This window comes from Bison bison, unplaced genomic scaffold (genome assembly GCF_000754665.1).
Source record: "Bison bison bison isolate TAMUID 2011002044 unplaced genomic scaffold, Bison_UMD1.0 scf7180017864471, whole genome shotgun sequence".
NCBI lineage: Eukaryota > Metazoa > Chordata > Mammalia > Artiodactyla > Bovidae > Bison > Bison bison.
In genome coordinates this window covers 33,768,180-33,788,299 of record NW_011495032.1, presented here as the reverse complement: position 1 = coordinate 33,788,299, position 20,120 = coordinate 33,768,180, and the positions used below count along the sequence as shown (strand labels likewise).

The following is a 20,120-nucleotide window of genomic DNA, read 5'->3' as shown; positions in this document are numbered from 1 at the left end:
TGAACTGTGGTGTTGGAGAAGACTCTTGGGAGTCCCTTGGACTGCAAGGAGATCCAATCAGTCCATCCTAAAAGAGATCTGTCCTGGGTGTTCATTGGTAGGACTGATTTTGAAGCTGCAACTCCAATACTTTGGCCACCTGATGTGGAGAGCTGACTCATTTGAAAAGACCCTGATGCTGGAAAAGATTGAGGACAGGAAGAGAAGGGGATGACAGAGGATGATATGGTTGGATGACATCACCAACTCAATGGACATGGGTTTGGGTAGACTCCAGCAGTTTGTGATGGATAGGGAAGCCTGGATAGGCGTGCTGCAGTTCATAGGGTCACAAAGAGTCGGACACGACTGAACGACTGAACTGAACCATGTGTACAATAGATAGCTAGTGGGAAACTGCTGTATAACACAGGGAGCTCAGCTCAGTGCTCTGTGATGACCTAGAGGGTTGGGATGGGTCTTGGCTCAAGAAAGAGGAAGTGTATGTATACTTTTAGCTGATTCACATTGTTGTACAGCAGAAACTAACAGACATTGTAACTCATCATCCTCCATTAAAAAAGAAAAATTCAGAAGTCACTAAAAATGTTTATCCCTGCCCAGAGCATTCTCCAGGGTTATGAGTATGGGTAAAATAGCCCTACTTTCTCTCCCAGCATCTGTGTTGTGGAAAGAACCCTGACTGACCCTGCTTGGGTCAAATATGCCTATCTCTGGACAGTTCAACTATTTTCTCTCTCCCACCAACTGTTCAAATATGTTTTTAAGTCAGTTCCTTCAAAGCATTTGAAGTGATATTTTATAGAAAGTGTTAGTTGCTCAATCATGTCCAACTCTTTGGACCCAATGGACTGTATGTAGCCCATCAGGTTCCTCTGTCCATGGAATGCTCCAGGCATGAATACTGAAAGGTATCCATTCCTTTCTCCATGGGATCTTTCTGACCCAGGGGTAAAACCCTTGTCTCCTACTTTGCAAGCAGATTCTTTACCGTCTGTGCCACCAGGGAGGCCTCATAATTTCTTTACTTAAATCCTTTCATTAATTTCCTACAGATCTTTGGCCAAAGCAGAAAAGCCTTTAAATGGCCAGTGGTTCCTACATATTCTGGCCATTGTTCACCTCAGTGGCTCATCAGATATTCCTTTTCCACTCAATGTGCAAGTTCAATATATATATATATATAGACAGATAGATAGATAGAGATTATTTATATATATATAAAGAATTATTTATCTAGTGCTGTCTTCATAACCAGGCTGTAAGCACTAATAACACAATATGTATGCTATTTCATATGTCCTTCATATCCCAATTTCTTAGCAGTGTCCAGCATAAACTAAGAAGTTTCTCAACAAATACTTCTAAAAGTAAACACATGAGTATACTCGTTTATTTCCACATTTCTCTTAAGTACATTTACTGAGGGCATAGATAAATAAAAAACTGCATTATATACTATATTATATAGTATATATTAGTAATATGATGTCTAAATTTCATCATTACCTGGAGAGATAGATGTTATTATTTACTTACAGATAAGTAATATGTAAATAATTGCCCAAGGCTGCATGGCTAGTCATAGAGTAAGGATTTGGTCTATGTTGATCCAATCAGAAAAAACTGAACTATGACAACTAAGTCATCTTTTTCAGCTTTCATAAAAAAAGATTAATGGTATCTTCCCAAAAATATTCCAAGTCAAACCCATGCCTCTACATATGGTAGGTAGTGCAAACAGCATATGTAGGTGGTCTTGTACAATGAAAAAGAAGATGCTATTTCTGCCTTTGTGCTTGCAGACAGGTACTTCATTTCAGTGTTTTGAGCTAGTTCATTTACTTTCACACATGAAACACATAGCAAGATCCATTACTTGAGCTTGCCTCTATTTTAATGAAAGCAAGTTCAATATTCTCTGTAAAGGTCAAAATAATAAGCACATTATTATCTCTCCAAAATTTTAATAGACAGATACAAATCAGATGATATAAATAAAAAAAATTTTTGCAATTTCCAAAAAAACAGAAGTTAAAGGTTGCCTAATGGCTACATTGCTAAGGTTTCTTTAGAGTTCTTGATGGTGTTTCAAGGTAAGCCACCGAATAGGCCTTTTACTCCTTCCTGTGGGACTATCACCCTGGAGGGTCAGAGGGCTGTTGAATTCTTGGTACTGATTGAAATCTTCTTTTCTCTTAAGAATTTCAAAGTAGTTTCCTTGGTCTTTTATTCTGTGCTTTGTGGAGATATTTCCCAAGGTTTCACTCAGCAGAGTGACTTTTGGAAAGAGTGAGGAGAAAGTAATTATTATGATTTCCTGCTTATATTGCTTTCCTCCAATAGATACTGTTTCCCAGATTCAAAGCTGCTCTGAAATTGAGCATCTAAATACAGACTAAGAAAAGTAGCAGGTAAAGAAAAAAAGGTAGGAGTTTGAGTGACGCTAACACTCTCTTCTTTAACTAATGTCAAAGGAGAGAACAGAAAATCAAAGGAGAAGGGACAAGAATGAGAGTAATTTTTTCAAGCCCCCCAAAATTAATGTGAATAGGTGAAATAAATAAATCAAGGAATTGATGGACTATCATGAAATGGGCAGTACAAAGGTGTACTGATGGTTTTATCAACGTCCTAAAGGAAAAAACTGAAAGCATATTTAAGGCCTTGGACAGAAGTTGATATACGAAGAAGATGAGGCATTGATTATATTTTCTACAAGGATAGGAAAGGGAGAGATTCGTGATACTCCACAGTATGATTTTGAATATAATCTGCTTATCTTTACAAGTTGCTTTTGTAATATAGCTATTGTTTTTTTTCTTAAGGTTTCTTCTGATAATTATGTTTATACCATAAGCAAGTGCATACAAAATTTGTATATAAATGTATATATGTGTCAGAATATGAAACACTCTATCAGTAACCTTAAAATGTCTCAATGCTTATAAAATGGGCATTAGTTTGTAATATTTTAGTATCTCTGATCTTTTACTCCTTTCTAATCTTCATCTGTTATATAAAATTTGATTTTACACATTTATATTCAGTCAGCTTGATTGAACTCTATTTCTTATTCCTTACATCTTTATAAATTAATGGGAAGTTACTTGTATGCCGGGGACCAGCCCCGGCTGATCCAGGGTATTCGAAGGAGAGACGGCGTAGGCGAAGATCAGGAAACAATTGCTTAATTAAACATTAATTAAGGATATAAAGACTAATAGAATGAGGATAGCTCAGTGAGGAAATTCAGTGGAGAAAAGAGGCTGAAATAAGGATAGCTCAGTGAGGAAATTCAGTGTAGAAAAGAGGCTGAATAATTCAGCCAGAAGGTAAGAGAAAGAACGACATGGTGAGACCAAGTTTCGGTGAACAAGGCCCGTACTTTATTTTCCAAAGTAGTTTTTATACCTTAAGTTATGCATAGAGGATAATGGGGGAAGGGGTAGAGTCAGGCAGCAAGCCAGGCTTTCTTCCTGCAAACTTATCATATGCAAAAGCTTAGGTGATTTGCATCATCTTCTGGCCCAGAGGCCTGTTAACATTTTAAGACCTTTTCTTCAGAAAACTTATTTTTCTCTAAAGGTGATTGGTCAGGAGCCACCCTCCAAAAGCATTAGATAAAGTTGCATTCCTACAGAGCAAAGGTGTGGTGGGCTATAACAAGAAAAAGAATTAACTCAAGGGTCCCAGGTTACAAACATTAAAGCTACTACTTACACCAATTATATTAATCAATACACTGCCAGGGACACAGTAGGTAAGGGCTATGGAAACTTAGCAGCAAACATTGGCCCAACAAGTGAAAATCCCTTCACCAATACAATTTCTAATCAATCTTTTAACTGCTCAAAAGAATCTGTGTTTAGACAGTTTAGAACATCTCCTGCCTCTCACAGTTGGGAGGCTCTGAACAATCACATGTGGCCGGAAAAACCTATTCAGGCAGGCTAGAGGATTTCCAAAGGAGTTTGTAGGTTAAACACTGTCACACCCAGGAATTATTAACTGGAGCTGTAAGCTAACTCTTTTTTCAGAGAGAGGTAGTGGGGGACAGCCCCCCGTAAAGTCAGAGGTGTAGGTGAAAGCACAAAGCAGAAAGTAGGCAGACTCTGGTTTTGGGGGTACATGCTCGAGAATTTCCAGGGGGACTCCTGAAGCTCGATCCCGCCTCCTTCCTCATGACCTTTGTCATGGGCGGAGTTCCTCACGCTGGTACCGGCAATGATAGAATTCCAGTTGAGCTATTCCAGATCCTGAAAGATGATGCTGTGGAAAGTGCTGCACTCAATATGCAGTATGCACTCAATATGCAATATGCCTGCTCCCGGCACTTGTACATCTAGGAATCAGTGATATGAGACTTATGTTAAGATTTCCTTTCTACAGACATTTATTTTATATAGTGAAAGAGCCCTCTTTCTCTGCATTATGAATGAATCAGAAGGAGAGACCTCTTGCTATTTGTTAAAATCGGTATAACAGCTAAACTGTCAGCCATTCCTGAGTAAAATATCAAATCATTCAATTTTTGAATAGTTTCCCCCAAAAGTGAGAATAATAATTACAACATATGCTATCTTAATTTAAGACATGGAATCAGTTAAGCGAAGTCCACAAACTTTATAAGTTAGCTAAAATAGTTAATATTATGAGATTAGCATTCCTTTAAGTTTTAAGAAAACCCTGTGTATAGTCACTGTTTCTTCAGATTATCTTTTTAAATTATTTTAATGTTTACTGCAACCACAAACTATATCACTAAAATAGCAAATTAAAAATTTATGTAGCTCAGAAGCCAAAAAGCAAAAGAGATAAAATGAAAGAATAAAGATTTGATTTTCCAAAATATGTCATGAAAAAGGGAAAAAATGGGAAGAGAATAGTTTGGATAAATAGTAAAATCGATGATTTTTAACTACAATGATCATAGTAAAGATTATTGGTTACATACCCCAAGAGCTGACTCATGGAAAAGATTCTGATGCTGGGAAGATTGAGGGTGAGAAGAGGAGAGGACAAGAGAGGGTGAAATTGCTGGATGGCATCACTGACTCAACAGACATGAGTTTGAGTGGATTCCAGGAGTTAATGAAGGACAGGGAAACCTGATGTGCTGTAGTTCATGGAGTTTCAAAGAGTTGGACACAACTTAGCAACTGAACAACAACAACAACCCTAATTAAAGGCAGAGGTTGTCAGATCAGATTAAAAAGGCAATACCCAACTGTATGCTGCCTACAGTACATAGACTTCAATCATAAAGACACATATATATTAAAGGTGAGAAAATACACCCTGAGAGATAGATCAATAGAAAAGTCAAGAAATATGAATAGACCTACAAGTATGAGGACAACTGATTTTAAACAAATATGCAAAGATAATTTACTGGAAAAGGGATTGTATTTTCAACAAATGGTACTGGAAAAATTGAATATCTACATGCCAAAAAAAAGAAAAAGATAGTATCTGTGTTCATGAATTTTATGTGTCAACTTGACTGAGTCACGGTTTCCCCAAGTATTTAGTTAAACATTATTATTTGTGGATGAGTTTGGAAGGGTGTTTCTGGATGAGATTAATATTTGAATTGATGGACTGAGTGAAATGAAGTGGATAGGTATATTGTAATTCATTGAAGACTAAAAAGGACATACTTAGTCTCTCTGCCTAACTCCTGAACTGGTGCATTAGTCTTCTTCCCTTAGACTGGGACTTGAAATATCTGTGCTTCTGGTTCTCAAACTCAGACTAAAACTGTATTGTAGGCTTTTCAGGGTCTTCAGAGCCTCTTGATAAGAGTGAAAGAGGAGAGTAAAAAAACTGGCTTAAAACTCAACATTCAAAAACTAAGATCACAGCATGTGGTCCCATCACCTTATGGCAAAAAGATGGAGAAACAATGGAAACAGTGACAGACTTTATTTTCTTGGGCTCCAAAATCACTGCAGATGGTGACTGCAGCCATGAAATTAAAAGACACTTGCTCTTTGAAAGAAAAGCTATGACCAACTTGGACAGCATATTAAAAAGCAGAGACATTACTTTGCCGACAAAGGTCCATCTAATCAAAGGTGTGGTCTTTCCAGTGGTCATGTATGGATGTGAGAGTTGGACCATAAGGAAAGCTGAGTGCTGAAGAATTGATGAACTGTGGTGTTGGAGAAGACTCTTGAGAGTCCCTTGGACTGCAAGGAGATCCAACCAGTCCATCCTAAAAATCAGTCCTTAGTGTTGATTTGTAGGACTGATTTTGAAGCTGAAACTCCAATGTTTTGGCCATCTGATGCGAAGAACTGACTCACTGGGAAAGACCCTGATGCTGGGAAAGATTGAAGGCAGGAGGAGAAGGGGATGGCAGAAGATGAGATGGTTCAATAGCATCACCAACTCGATGGACATGAGTTTGAGCAAGCTCTGGGAGTTGGTGATGGACAGGAAAGCCTGGCGTGCTACAGTCCATGGGATCTCAAACAGTCAGACACGACTGAGTGACTGAACTGAATTGACTGGGTCTTCAACTTGTAAGGGACTTCCCCAGTGGCCCAGACGGTAAAGCGTCTGTCTACGATGCAGGAGACCCGACTTCGATCCCTGGGTCAGGAAGATCCCCTGGAGAAGGAAATGGCAACCCACTCCAGTACTATTGCCTGGAAAATCCCATGGACAGAGGAGCCTGGTAGACTACAGTCCATGGGGTCGCAAAGAGTCGGACACGACTGAGCAACTTCAGTTCACTTCACTTCAACTTGTAAACAGCAGACAGACTTCGCAGCCTCTATAACTGTGTGAAACAATTTCTTAGTATATAGAAATATGTAGATACAGATATGAATATACCTATTTATTCTGTTTCTCTTCAGAATCCTGACTAATCAGTATTATATGCAAACTAACTATAAATGGGCTATATGGGCAAAAACCCATCACACTTCTAAAAGGAAAATTTGAACAAAATGTTTGTTACTTTGGTTTAGACAAAAATTTTAGATATAATGCCCAAAGTATAATTTATAAAAGATAAAATTGATAAGTTGCACTTCACCAATATTTTAAAATATGTACTTTTCAAAAGAGTGATAAGTAAATAAAAAGACTAAGACAGGGAGAAAACATTTGCAGAATCTATAAAGAACTCTAGATGCTCAATAGTAAGAAAACCATCAGTCCAATACAAAATGAGCAGAAAATTCAGTGCCACTTCATCAGACAAGACAGCAAATAAGCACATTAAAAGATGTTCAATATCTCTAATCACCTAGAAAATGTGAATCAAATCCATATGAGATTCCACTACATAATATTAGGAAGGCTAAAATTAAGCAGGCTAGCTATACCAAGTATTGGTAAAGATGTGAGGAAACTTCAGTTCACAAGTTGAATTTATTGCTATGGGGAATGTAAAATGGTACAATATTTTGAAAAACAATCTGATAGTTTCTTTAAAAAAATTAACCCTCTGCCTACCATATTATCCACCCATTTCATTCCGAAAATGAATAAATAAATAAATAAAATGAAAGTGTATGTGCAAACAAATGTGCACATGGATGTTCATAGTAGCTAAATTTTTAATAGCCCTAAATGGGAAACAATCTAAATATCCAGCATTACGTGAATGGTTTAAAAATGTGCTATATGCATACAATGGGATATACTGAGTAATAAAAATGAATAAATATTGATACATGTAGCAACATGGATAAATCTCAAAGTAATTATTCTGAGTTAAAGAAATTACCTAAAAAAGATAACATACTGCATATTTCTATTTACATAAATTTCTAGTTAATACAAACTAATGCAAAATTATTTCTCTTTTTTCCCCCTTTTAATATTGTTGTTTTATAATAAGTATTGCTTGTTCTATTTCTGCATGAATTTCTCATATGAAATTGAAGCCAAAATGTTTGTTGTATCAGTGGAGCAAAGGGTTGGCTTTAGAAAGATATGTTCTGTTCCTTACCTTAACTGGAATGTTAATTTCTGTCACTCTCCCTCCCTAGAATTTTGATAGAGGTAAGAGGCATTTGTTCACCATTATGAAAAATACAGTGGTGCTATCTACATACAGTGATTGGGGCTCTGCACTAGGGAAATATGGAGGGTAGAGTGAGCCATAGTGACGGATAGGCAGACAGACATCTGCCACAGATCTCTTTTACAACGACTCCTTTAGAAATAGCTTTACCTAGGAAGTTTCATATTAACATGGTTAGTTTGGACACAGCCTTCTGTTTTATTTCCCCTTGATTCTGGTGTGTTTTTCAGCTGCTGAAGGAATGGTGTGCAACCATCTCTGTTCAAATGATGGGTGCTGGGGACCTGGGCCAGACCAGTGCTTGTCATGCCGTCGCTTCAGCAGGGGAAGGACCTGCATAGAGTCATGTAACCTCTATGACGGGTAAGGCATCTTATGTCATCTTTATCTTATAAGCTTTGAGGTATTGATTGGTTCAGATATTAAAATGATCATAGAGTGGTAAAATTTCAGAATATGTGTGCTGGTCAAGATTTTTAAGGAGAGTTTGTGTGACATAAAGAAAAAAACATAAAAAAGAATTGTTTTAAGAAGGAATAATTTTATTTGAGTAAACAGGTCAAAATACATATTGACATATTGACTATTGTGCATATATTTTTAAAAGTATATAAATATGAATAATTCATAATAGATTATAGAAATTTATACCTCTCCAAATTGAAAAATGTTTCTATTTTCTTTATGAAGGACATTGTGATAAGTAATATTTCCTCTCATATGTGTCAACAATTTTTTTCTCTTGTTTTCCTATTAATTTTCATCTGGAATGACTGCAGAACTTTTGATTTTTTTTTTTTCCATTTAGGTTGTGAGGCTATTTGATTGTGTATTAGGAATTACACACATTTCTATGTTTCAGACAAGCACAGAGCCCTATAGAGAAATTACCTTTGTATTTTCTAGTTGAAAAGGTTTTCTGAAAGTGCTTTGTCACTTTCTAAAGATAACCTAAGCTGTATTTTAAATCAAGTATTTTAAATTCCATCTACAATACTGCAACAATCAAATTGACAACAATAAAACCTAGTATATACCTCGTTGTGTGGCATTTCATATACTCATAAAATCACTTTAACCTAACATACCATTTCATGCATCACAGTTGTCCTTCATTAGTACTAAAATAAAAATTTTAGTACTGTCCCTGAGTCAAATTTCCCTGTATTGCTCACTGAACAGGTTTTCAAGGGTTTGTAAAACTGTAGTTTTGAAGTTCTTTCTTCTGTCTTATAAATTGTCCCTATTTTAACAACCGTTTTCATAATCCCAGATAACATTGTATTTTTGCATTTTACATTAGAAGGATAAAAACCTAAGGATCTCAATAATAGTGATATGTCTCTTTTTTGAAAGATGACTAAGACCAATTCCCTCCATGAATTTAGGAAAAAATACTAAAATTAGACGTTTAAATGTAAAACCACTTTAAAAAAGTTATTTAACAGTTTGAGATGGTGATGATGGTTGTACAATTCTGTGGATAATTAAAATAGCATTGAATTGTGCACTTTCAATAGAAGAACTGTATGATATATGAATTATATCTTAATAAAGACAGCATCCAAATAAAGGATTTAATAGTTTTATCAGGAAAATTCAACTTGAAACTTTGTAGAGCACAGTCAACTCATAAAGTTGATAATGAATAGCAAATTACTTGCTACTTGCCTCATTGAATTGAATTGTATTCATGCTTGTTCATATTATTATGAAAGAAAGATATTTTCTGTACATAAAATACTTCAGATAAAATATGCTTCTCTGTGTGTATAGCAATTGATGCCATTAAAATGGAACTAATAGACTTTAATTAGATTAAGAGACTGTTACAATAAAAGTTTATTGAATATGTATGTGCAGTTCTAAGGAGGGAATAGATTCTAGAAATCATTTTATCAAATAGTGAGAAGTTGTAGAATTAAATGTTGACCAATGTCAAAACGTAGTTGAAGTACCAAACCAACACTGGAAATCAGGACATCTGATTTTCATCCTGTTTCTTTCCAGAAGCCATTGTATTTTCCTTAAATATTTCAATTTTGAACTTGTCAGAAATATGAAATTGATAATGTGGATGAATAGATTATCTATACTACTCTCTGTCTCATTTTTATGAGACAATGAAAGCTAAGCAAAGGAAAAATACTGGTTCCCTAAATGCACAATAAACAGTACTGATTATCTGACTTTTTTGTGTGTGTGTTAGTCACTCAGCTGTGTCCAACTGTGCAGTTGCATGGACAGAACCCTGCCAGGCTCCTCTGTCCATGGAATTCTCCAGGCAAGAATACTGGAGTGGATTGCCATTTCCTTCTCCAGGGGATCTTCCTGACACAGGGATCAAACCAAGGTCTACTGCAGTGGCAGGCAGATTCTTTACCATCTGAACCACCAGGGAAACCACATTTTCCAAATCATTAAATCAAATGTATTATAGAAATATAAAGTCCTTAATGTTTTTTGCCACAGTGATGGAACCCTAGGAAATAATACACAAGGATTGGTTTAAAATATACTAAGTGAAACTATGTTATAAATATCTGATATAATTCTTGCCTACCCAATGATAGATTTTGCCAACTCCAATCTGTGATACTGGTAAATTTCTTCCAACTTTGCCTGGCAGACATGACAGCCTTTGATGAAAAATGAGCTTAAATCCTAACTTAATCACTTCCTATTTGAAATGTCCATCCTTGGATAAATAACTAATTATCCTAAACTTTTTTTTTTAATATGGAAAATGGGACTAGTATTGATGTCTTAAAATAATTGTGATTCCAAAAAGAGAAAAAAGTATAATAAAGTCTTGTTAGAATTCCTACCCCTAAAATAGTTATCTTTGTTTCCATTTAGTGTCTATAAGTCTGAGCTGATTAAATGGTTAGGTAGAATAGTCAGGTATACATTGCTGAAAATAAATACAAATATGAAATACAAAATCAAGGAACCTATTTACATACACAAATAGCTTGACTATCATAAAAGAAGAAATTCTAAAAAGAGGATTTTTTTTTTTTAGGGGGAAACTCTAAGTCAGGTAATCCTGGCTGTTAGCACTCAAATCCATATCATACAAGTCATTATATTTTGGGAATTCGTAACTTCAATATGGACTTCGCTGGTGACTCAGTGGTAAAGCATCCGCCTGCCAGTGCAGAAGATTTGGGTTCAACCCCTGGGAGGGGAAGATCCTCTGGAGAAGGAAATGGCAATCCATTCCAGTATAGTTGCCTAGGAAATCCATGGACAGAGGAGCCTGGTGGGCTATAGCGTTGCAAGGAGTCAGACACAATAGGAGTCAGACATACTTAGTGACTAAATAACAACAACAAACTACAATACACAAGTATTCAAAATGAGCAAGAAAACTAATTGCCAGGCAATCTTAAATGTGTTTTCTTAACTGGCAACATGGCTAAATGCTTCTGAAATGTGGAGAACAGAGAAACAACAGGAAGGGTATCAGTCTTAGCTCTTTGTAGTCATCTTTTACATTTCTCATTGAAACACTTTTTCCTTTTTAAGAGTAAAAAGGATATTTAGGAAATAAAGTCTAGAGAAGTTAGGAGATTTAAGACAGAAATATTAATCTTGGTGCTGAGAACACCAACCAATTCCAAAGCTTTTGCTCTTGATCACAGGATTGGTTAAAGTAGCACACACACAAAACTGTGAGAAATGCATAGAAGCAAAAACACAAAGTTCAGGAACCAATGCCCATGCTTCTTGGAATGTGACTTGTTAGATCAGACTCAAGTGAAAAGGGATCTCTGGCAAAGTTATAGCAGAATCCCTGTGAGACAGCAAAGAAAAAAATGCAATAATGGAGACAGTGACAATAAAGAAATTGCAAGGAGAATCTGTTTTGAAAACAGAAAGAAAGAGAGACAGAGGTTCTACAGGTAGAAGTCTAGTCTATAAAAAAAAAGCCTCTAGGTTATCTCTGCTACTGCTGCTGCTAAGTCACTTCAGTCATGTCCGACTCTGCGACCCCATAGATGGCAGCCCACCGGGCTCCGCCATCCCTGGGATTCTCTAGGGAAGAACACTGGAGTGGGTTGCCATTTCCTTCTCCATTTCCTAGGTTATCTCTAGGACTCTTTTTATTCCTCATTTTATTCCTCAACTCTGTATATGGAGAAGGGAGCTCCAGAGAAAAGACAAGGATGGCCTGTGTCTTAGAAACATAAAAATGGTTGTCTTCATTTAGTATCCTAATTCTTTCATCACCCAAGAAGCTGTTTTCAGAAATGGTGCTTTGCTGATGATTGCAGACTTTGCTGTAACAATCATATAATCTCATTTACACATGATGCTTTTGATTCTCTTTACAATTGAATTCCATTCCCCACCTCCACCAGCACCACATCATTTTAACCCTTATATTCTGAAGTTTTCCTCTGTTGAATATTTATATCACTCATGTTGATAAAACATGCAAAATAAAAAAAAAATATGTATTTGACAGTTTAAACTCTAGAAATTTTGTAAAAAGTTAATCCATAACAAACTAACACTTCAATTTGAGTGCAAAATCTGTGTAAGTAAATATGTACATCCACACATAACTCATCATAGATTTATGCTATTTAGTTTGAAAACCAAACCATTATTTTACCTTGAAGTAGATGTAATCTTAATATAACCAACAGAAAATATAGCCCATCCTGTGGATTTCAATCATTTGTTAAGGCTTTATTATCACCAAATGAGATATTCTGCTATGAAAAAAAGAATGGATACTAAGGAAAAATATATTTGAATTTATTACCTAGTTAATGACCAATTGCCATATTGTCAATGCTATCAGTTTGGAATGGTCGCTCATGATACAAAGGCACAAAATAATAAAGTAACTATAAATATTTAGTCAAATTTTGTTAATTATTCATAGCTGACATTCTAAGTTGTTTATACCCAACACCTCATCCTCTCATACATTAGTGGAAACAGTGTGGTTGTATGCATATTATACAGTGTTGTGTGCTGTGCTAAGTCACTTAAGTCATGTCCAACTTGTACGACCCGATGGACTGTAGCCCACCAGGCTCCTCTGTTCATAGAATTCTCCAGGCAAGAATACTAGAATTGGTTGTCATCTCCTTCTTCAGGAATCTTCCTGGCCAAGGGATTGAATCTGCATCTCTTGTCTCCTGCATTGGCAGACAGGTTTTTACCATAAGCGCCACCTGGGAAGTCATACATAATGGATATGCAATTACTGAAATGAAAATTCTAGAGTAGATATTGATTAGAAAACTTATATGTTGGTAACATTTAATATTCAAATAGCCACAAAATGTAAGGTTAGGGGAAGCGATGACCGTCATCCTAGATTTTAATTAAAAAGTTTTAGGATGTTATCATTAAACTATTTTTTATTAATTTTATATCATATAGAATTACTTCAAAAAAAGTCTAAACTGAAAAGAATGTTGTGATATTAGATCAATAATCTAAAAAAATAAAATCTACCATGAAAAGATATTTTCTGTAATTCTCCAAGGCAGATATTTTGAAAGAAGAAAAGAAATCAAAGCATTTTTGAAGTTTCACTAAAAATAAATTGAAGAGTCTTGGGATTTGAAGGACAAGGATAGGGAACATTCATGTTACTTAGCAACAAGAAAAATACAATAGTTCTTTCAAAGTTTAAAAAATAAGACTTCAGCCAAGAGTAAAATTTTATATAGGGACAAATAGGCACAGCCTTACTTAAAATAGCAGAAATGGTTCTGCTATGTCATCAAAAGAGTAATACTTTTTTTTTTCTTGTTCTTTTCCTTTTTTCTTTTTCTTTTTTTTTTTTGAGACTGCTGGAATATCTCTCACAAGAGAGGTTTCCTGAATGAGTCTGTCGTTGAACCCAATGGAGGGCAAGAGGAGCCATCTGGCTGCAGTTTATCTTTTCTCCTAATGGAGAACTTACTCGTTAATGTACAGGGAAATGATTCTGATGCTCCTGGCACATAGAGAAACAAACTCTAGAATTTACTCTGCCAATAGGACTTTTAGCAGATGTTACTTCATTTGTTAAGTTGACAGCTTGTTTGCTTACACTGCCTCATGCTGCTGGTGTTTTCACAGTGAATTTCGGGAGTTTGAGAATGGCTCCATCTGTGTCGAGTGTGACCCCCAGTGTGAGAAGATGGAAGATGGCATCCTCACATGCCATGGACCGGTAAGCCTGAAGACATCTGTGCTTGTGTTGGCTTATTTGGTTTCATGTATGAATATCTGTTGAGTCATTGCTGTGTCGTTTATCCACCCATTAAATAGGTATTTATAGAATGCTATGGGGAATCACAATCAATAATTTCCCCTCAAGAGGTTTACAGCTTAAAAGACTTAAAACTTCAGTTTCTTAAATATTTATTTCCAACATAATTATTTTAAAAGAAAATATGGTGTTGTCCTTAAAGATTGCATCATGGTGAAAAGAGAGATACACAAATAACTAAGTGGAGGCAAAATAATTGATAAAACATAAATATGTATAAACTGTTATAGGAACACATATGAGGGAGAAACCAAACCTTTGAGTTGAAAACTGGGGCACCAAAGAAAGCCAAAGAAAAGGGGTGTCTGAGCTATGCCTTTAAGAAGAATCTAGACTGAGGAATCATGTAAAGATTTGTAAATACGAAAGTTCATGTTTTGTTTGAGGTAAACTGTAACATATTCATATCTGTGTTTAATCATTTAACTTTGATAGCATTAGGAGGAAAAATTGAAAAAATGGGGAAGGCAAGCTTTCGTAATTAAAATCTAAAACTATGTAATAAAATACTGTGGCAGAGAGAAAAAATTTAACCATGTTGATCAAAGAAGGGGCTATAGGATTAGCAAAGTCCTCATGAACATGCTGACATTTATGTAGTTTAAAGTTAGTTTTATGGAGAAAAGTGATAATTATTTTTTAGACCTTCCTTTGGTTCCCATCATTCTTAAAATGAGACTTTTTCTTAATAATGAGGTCAGTATGAGTTTTTCATTCCAAAGTGTCATATTCATCCTTCTTTAGACAAATTTTCAGTTTATTTGTCTGTTGAATCATCTATCAGTAGAAAATTTGAGGACCAACATTTGAGTGTTGCCAAGAGGTCCACACTGCTCCATAAGAATTCATTTGAAATTTAAATAGCATTAATTTTTTCTACCAGAGTGCTTATTCAGCACTTAATTAGCTTAGAAAAAAATTATCATTGAGCCCTCCAAACTTCCATTAGGCCCCAGTGAGCCGTTGTGGAACATCTAAAGAAGTATGTGGGATACTTGGACAGTTCAAAGGACTACCATGAGTATGATTAAGTTTGGAAAAACAAACCTCTGAGAAAAAGAAGTGATATGATTTGACATAAAGAACCAAAGTCTAAAAGACAATTTAGTATGTAATGATGGCCAACTAAGTATGCTAAGGGCATATGTGGCTATTTTCTTTTTCTGCTAAGGGTAGTAATGGAAAATACAATTAATCTGCAGCATGAGAAATGTGGATTCTGTAAAGAATGTTGAGAAACAGGAAAGTAAAATTCCATACTGGGTTGTTAAAGTAAGTTGACCTGTCTCTGTAAAATTTGTCTAAAAACTATCGTATCTAGGAACCATATGTCTGAGAATGAAAAAAAAGGAAAAAGTATCTTTCAGAGAAAGAGAGTTTAAAAGCATACGGTTACAATAACCAAGAATTTGGCCGTCTTCTCTGAAGAAGGCAAACTGCAAAATCAGTCCCGTGCTTGTTGCATTCCTTATGCTGCCTCCTGTGGTATATAAGTATGCTAAGAAGTAACTAGCTTATTGATGTCTTTGTTTTTGCAGTCTATTCCTCAAAGGAATTGAGATAGTTTATAAGAATACACATCAAAAAGCCCTGAAAGTGAATATTCTTGCAATTTTCAAAATTATTTGATAATCAAGAAAAAATGAAAAGACAGATTTTTAATGAACATATTTTGATTCTGTAAGGATGGCATTGGTGGGTCAAATGCTTAAAATCACTCTTCATTGCTAAAATTGTGAATGAATAGTTCTAGAGATTAGAGAAGGCAAAAAGTCAAAAGTACAAAAAGCTCGTTAAAGTTGAATCACTCAACTATAGAAGATCAGGGCATGAAATCAAGAAAACCTGCTTGATCACTTGATCAGTAAGCCTTGAAATGCTAAACAAGAGCATAGTGTCTTTTAGGTTACTCTATCTGAAAAACTTCCAGAATTGAGCTCAAGCAACATTGTATAAGGTGTATGCCTGTTTCTGGGTCTACATATTCTTTATCAAAACTAGAGACAGTGGTGGTTTTATGTGTCATGTAACTGGTATATATCGCTTAGGATATCCAAGAGGTTCAGGAAAATTCTTCATGAGACTGACATTATGATGACATAGAAGAAGTCATAAAGCTAATTGGAATTCCCACACCTGGTCTCATGATTTATTCTGTTGAAATCTCATTTTCCTGATCTGTCAGTGTTTCCCTAATGATAATAATTGATAAATATTTATATTTGTCAAACACTATTATACCTGAAACATACTATTATGTTATCCACTTAAAATATAAAGAAATTGAACCCACTGTAATGACTAGAAAGTTATTCTAAAACTCAGCAAGTTAGTAAGATGTGGAGCTGGAATTCAACTATAGAAATTATGACACCAAATTCCACACTCTTTTCATTTCACTTTTTTTTTCTCTAGACAACAGTGTCTATAATGTAATAAGAATAAAGTGCTTTCTGGGAATATACATCACAAATGGATGTAAAATGGATGATATTATCTTATTTAAATGTGACAGATATTTAGGGTAATCTTGAGAGGGATAGATCTGAAATAAAGCAAGCCTCTGGTTTTATATCCTTGTCTGTCTGCCCTTGGTTTTATTTATTTTATTCTTTATTCTATTTCTTCCTCTTTTTTAAAACAATTTTGTCTTTTCTGACACACTGTCACTATTCCTATATAGTCCTATCAAGAAAGATAAGACAGGGAATGCAAGAAGAAAAGGGACATCAGATAAAGTCAAAGGAGACCAAAATACAAGCCAGAGAGGCAGCAAGAGAAGATAAAGCCTAGGAGATGGGACCTGATAAAAGCTGAAGTAGCTATTAAAGTCAGGTTAATAAAGCTTGTGTTGCCGTAATAAATAACCACCATATTGCAGTAGACTACAGAAAAATATTTAAATATATTTCATGTGAAGTGCACTGAAATTCTGGGAAGCTTTCTCAGACCCTTCCCTCATCCTCACTCTGTGATGGTCTGGCATTCCAAGAAGTTTTGAATTTATGGCACCTCTGGTGGCTCAGATGGTAAGGAATCTGTCTGCAATGCAGGAGACTTGATTTCAATCCCTCAGGAATGTTCCCTCAGGATCAGGAACATTCCCTGGAGAAGGAAATGGCTACTCACTACAGTATGTCACCACCCTTATGGAAGAAAGCAAAGAAGAACTGGAGAGCCTTTTGATGAAAGAGGACAGTTAAGAAGATCATGGCATCCAGTCCCATCATTTTATGGCAAATAGATGGGAAAACAATGGAAACAGTGACAGACTTTATTTTGGGGGGCTCCAAAATCGCTGCAGATGGTGACTGCAGCCAGGACATTAAAAGACGCTTGCTCCTTGGAAGAAAAGCTATGACCAACCTAGACAGCATATTAAAAAACAGAGACATTACTTTACCAACAAAGGTCTGTCTAGTCAAAGCTATGGCTTTTCCAGTAGTCATGTACGGATGTGAGAATGGGATTAATAAAGAAAGCTGAGCACCGAAGAACTGATGCTTTTGAACTGTGGTGTTGGAGAAGACTCTTGAGAGTCCCTTGGACTGCAAGGAGATCCAACCAGTCCACTCTGAATATTCATTGGAAGGACTGATGCTGAAGCTGAAATTCCAACACTTTGGCCACCTGATGCGAAGAAGCAACTCATTTGAAAAGACCCTGATGCTGGGAAAGATTGAGGGCGGGAGGAGAAGGGGATGACAGAGAATGAGATGGTTGAATGGTATCACCGAGACGATGGACATGAGTTTGAGTAGGCTTCAGGAGTTGGTGATGGACAGGGAGGCCTGTTGTGCTGCTGTCCATGGAGTCGCAAAGAGTCAAACACGACTGAGCAACTGAACTGAACTGACTCACTCCAGTATTCTTGCCTGGAGAATTCTATGGGGAGAGGATCTTGGTGGACTACAGTCCTGGGATCTCAGAGTCAGACACACTGAATGAATGACTAACACTTTCACTCTTCACATGTACATAAGACCCCCACATCAGCAGCAGGGAAAGAGGCCGGAGAGTTTAGCACCAGCAGTTTCTTAAATTGCTTCTGCTTAATTTCATTATCCATAGTAAGACACACCTCCCGTCTAGTGGTAGGCAATTTCTATATTCTATGAAGCTGAAAGTTCAGAGAATTAGATACTGGTGAACCATGGCTTTGTCTTTTACAGTAACTACCAAAGAAAAATGTCAATTGTCACTGAGAAAAAAAATGAAATATTTCTGTCAGGATTTAGACTATCCTTTAGTTTTCTGTCTAGATTATTGAGTTCAAGGATAGCTTAAAATCAGAGATAAGAAAGAATATTGCCTTCACCTTTGTTTGCTATTATTGCATTTATTAGTTCATTTACTGGACCTAGAATCTTAAAAGTTTTGGGAAAATAATGATAGAAGAGTACCCATTAGACACACATGTATTTCTTTAAATCTCTTTATTATGGAAATGAGATGAAGAATCAGTACATTTCATTCCTCTTGAGATTTGTCAGACTATATTTTTGTTGTGTCAGCTCTGGACATTTGATTTCATATCATGGTAATATAGTCAAAAGGCTAAGAGATGCTCTAAATATGAGGAAGTTAAAAAATATATTCTATTAAAGTATGCCTAAAGATTAAATGTGAATTTAATTTTAATTTTGTGTATTTTTTACATCTGTTGATTTTACCTAGACATTATTTTACATTAGAAGAATTTTATAGAAAAATAATTCCTAATTTTATGACTGCCTAATTTACTCCTAGTAAATTTTATTCTTGTGTTCTGAAAGACGACATCAGCTTGTCACTTGTCTTATACAATGTCATGCCACTGAGCCTACTGGCAGAGTAAATGATTTTGTATAATAGACAGCATTACGTGCCTAAGTACCCATGAGCAGGTGTTAAAATTGGAAGCATGTGAAGTATTCTTTTGGTAGGAAATAAGTTGCCAGTAGCAAACTCTTCAGGTTGAACATAATTCTATTTCATAGAAAAAAATATATGTATATAAATATTAAATATATGTACATATATGTGTACATACAGGTACACATATAAAATACATATAGGAAATTAAGAAAAATGATTATATATCTATATCTGTTTATCTAGTTAGATCTTAGGTAGATAGATTGATAGATTCTCACTTCAAAATAGTCAAAACGGTACTTGATTGAACCTCACCAGTATATTTCCAGGAATTTCTTTCAGATTACCCTCTTTTTCTTTGCACTGCTATTCTTCATTAGCTGCCTTTATCTTTAAATTTTAAAATATTATATTTCTTTTTTAAATTTTATTTTTGTATATGCTTTAAAAATTTTATTTTGTATTGGGATATAGCCAATTAATAAACGATGTTGTGACAGTTTCAGGTGGCAGCAAAGGGATTCAGTCAAACATATCAGTTCAGTTCAGTCGCTCAGTCATATGCGACTCTATGCGACGCCATGAATTGCAGCACGCCAAGCCTCCCTGTCCATCACCAACTCCCGGAGTTCACTCAAACTCACGTCCATCGAGTCAGTGATGCCATCCAGCTATCTCATCCTCTGTCGTCCCCTTCTCCTTGTGCCCCAAATCCCTCCCAGCATCAGAGTCTTTTCCCATGAGTCAGCTCTTTGCATGAGGTGGCCAAAGTACTGGAGTTTCAGCTTTGGCATCATTCCTTCCAAAGAACACCCAGGGCTGATCTCCTTTAGGATGGACTGGTTGGATCTCTTTGCAGTCCAAGGGACTCTCAAGTCTTCTCCAACACCACAGTTCAAAAGCATCAATTCTTCGGTGCTCAGATTTCTT

General features: G+C 35.8%; 1 protein-coding gene across 1 annotated transcript in view; it reads left to right on the top strand.

The window, feature by feature from the left end:
* The window catches only part of ERBB4 (erb-b2 receptor tyrosine kinase 4), a 1,285,626-nt gene that overhangs the window by 967,198 nt on the left and 298,308 nt on the right, over positions 1-20,120 (top strand). Inside the window, 2 exon segments of the mRNA XM_010861119.1 lie at positions 8,278-8,410; positions 14,141-14,234. Coding sequence (XP_010859421.1) covers positions 8,278-8,410; positions 14,141-14,234 — 227 coding nt within the window.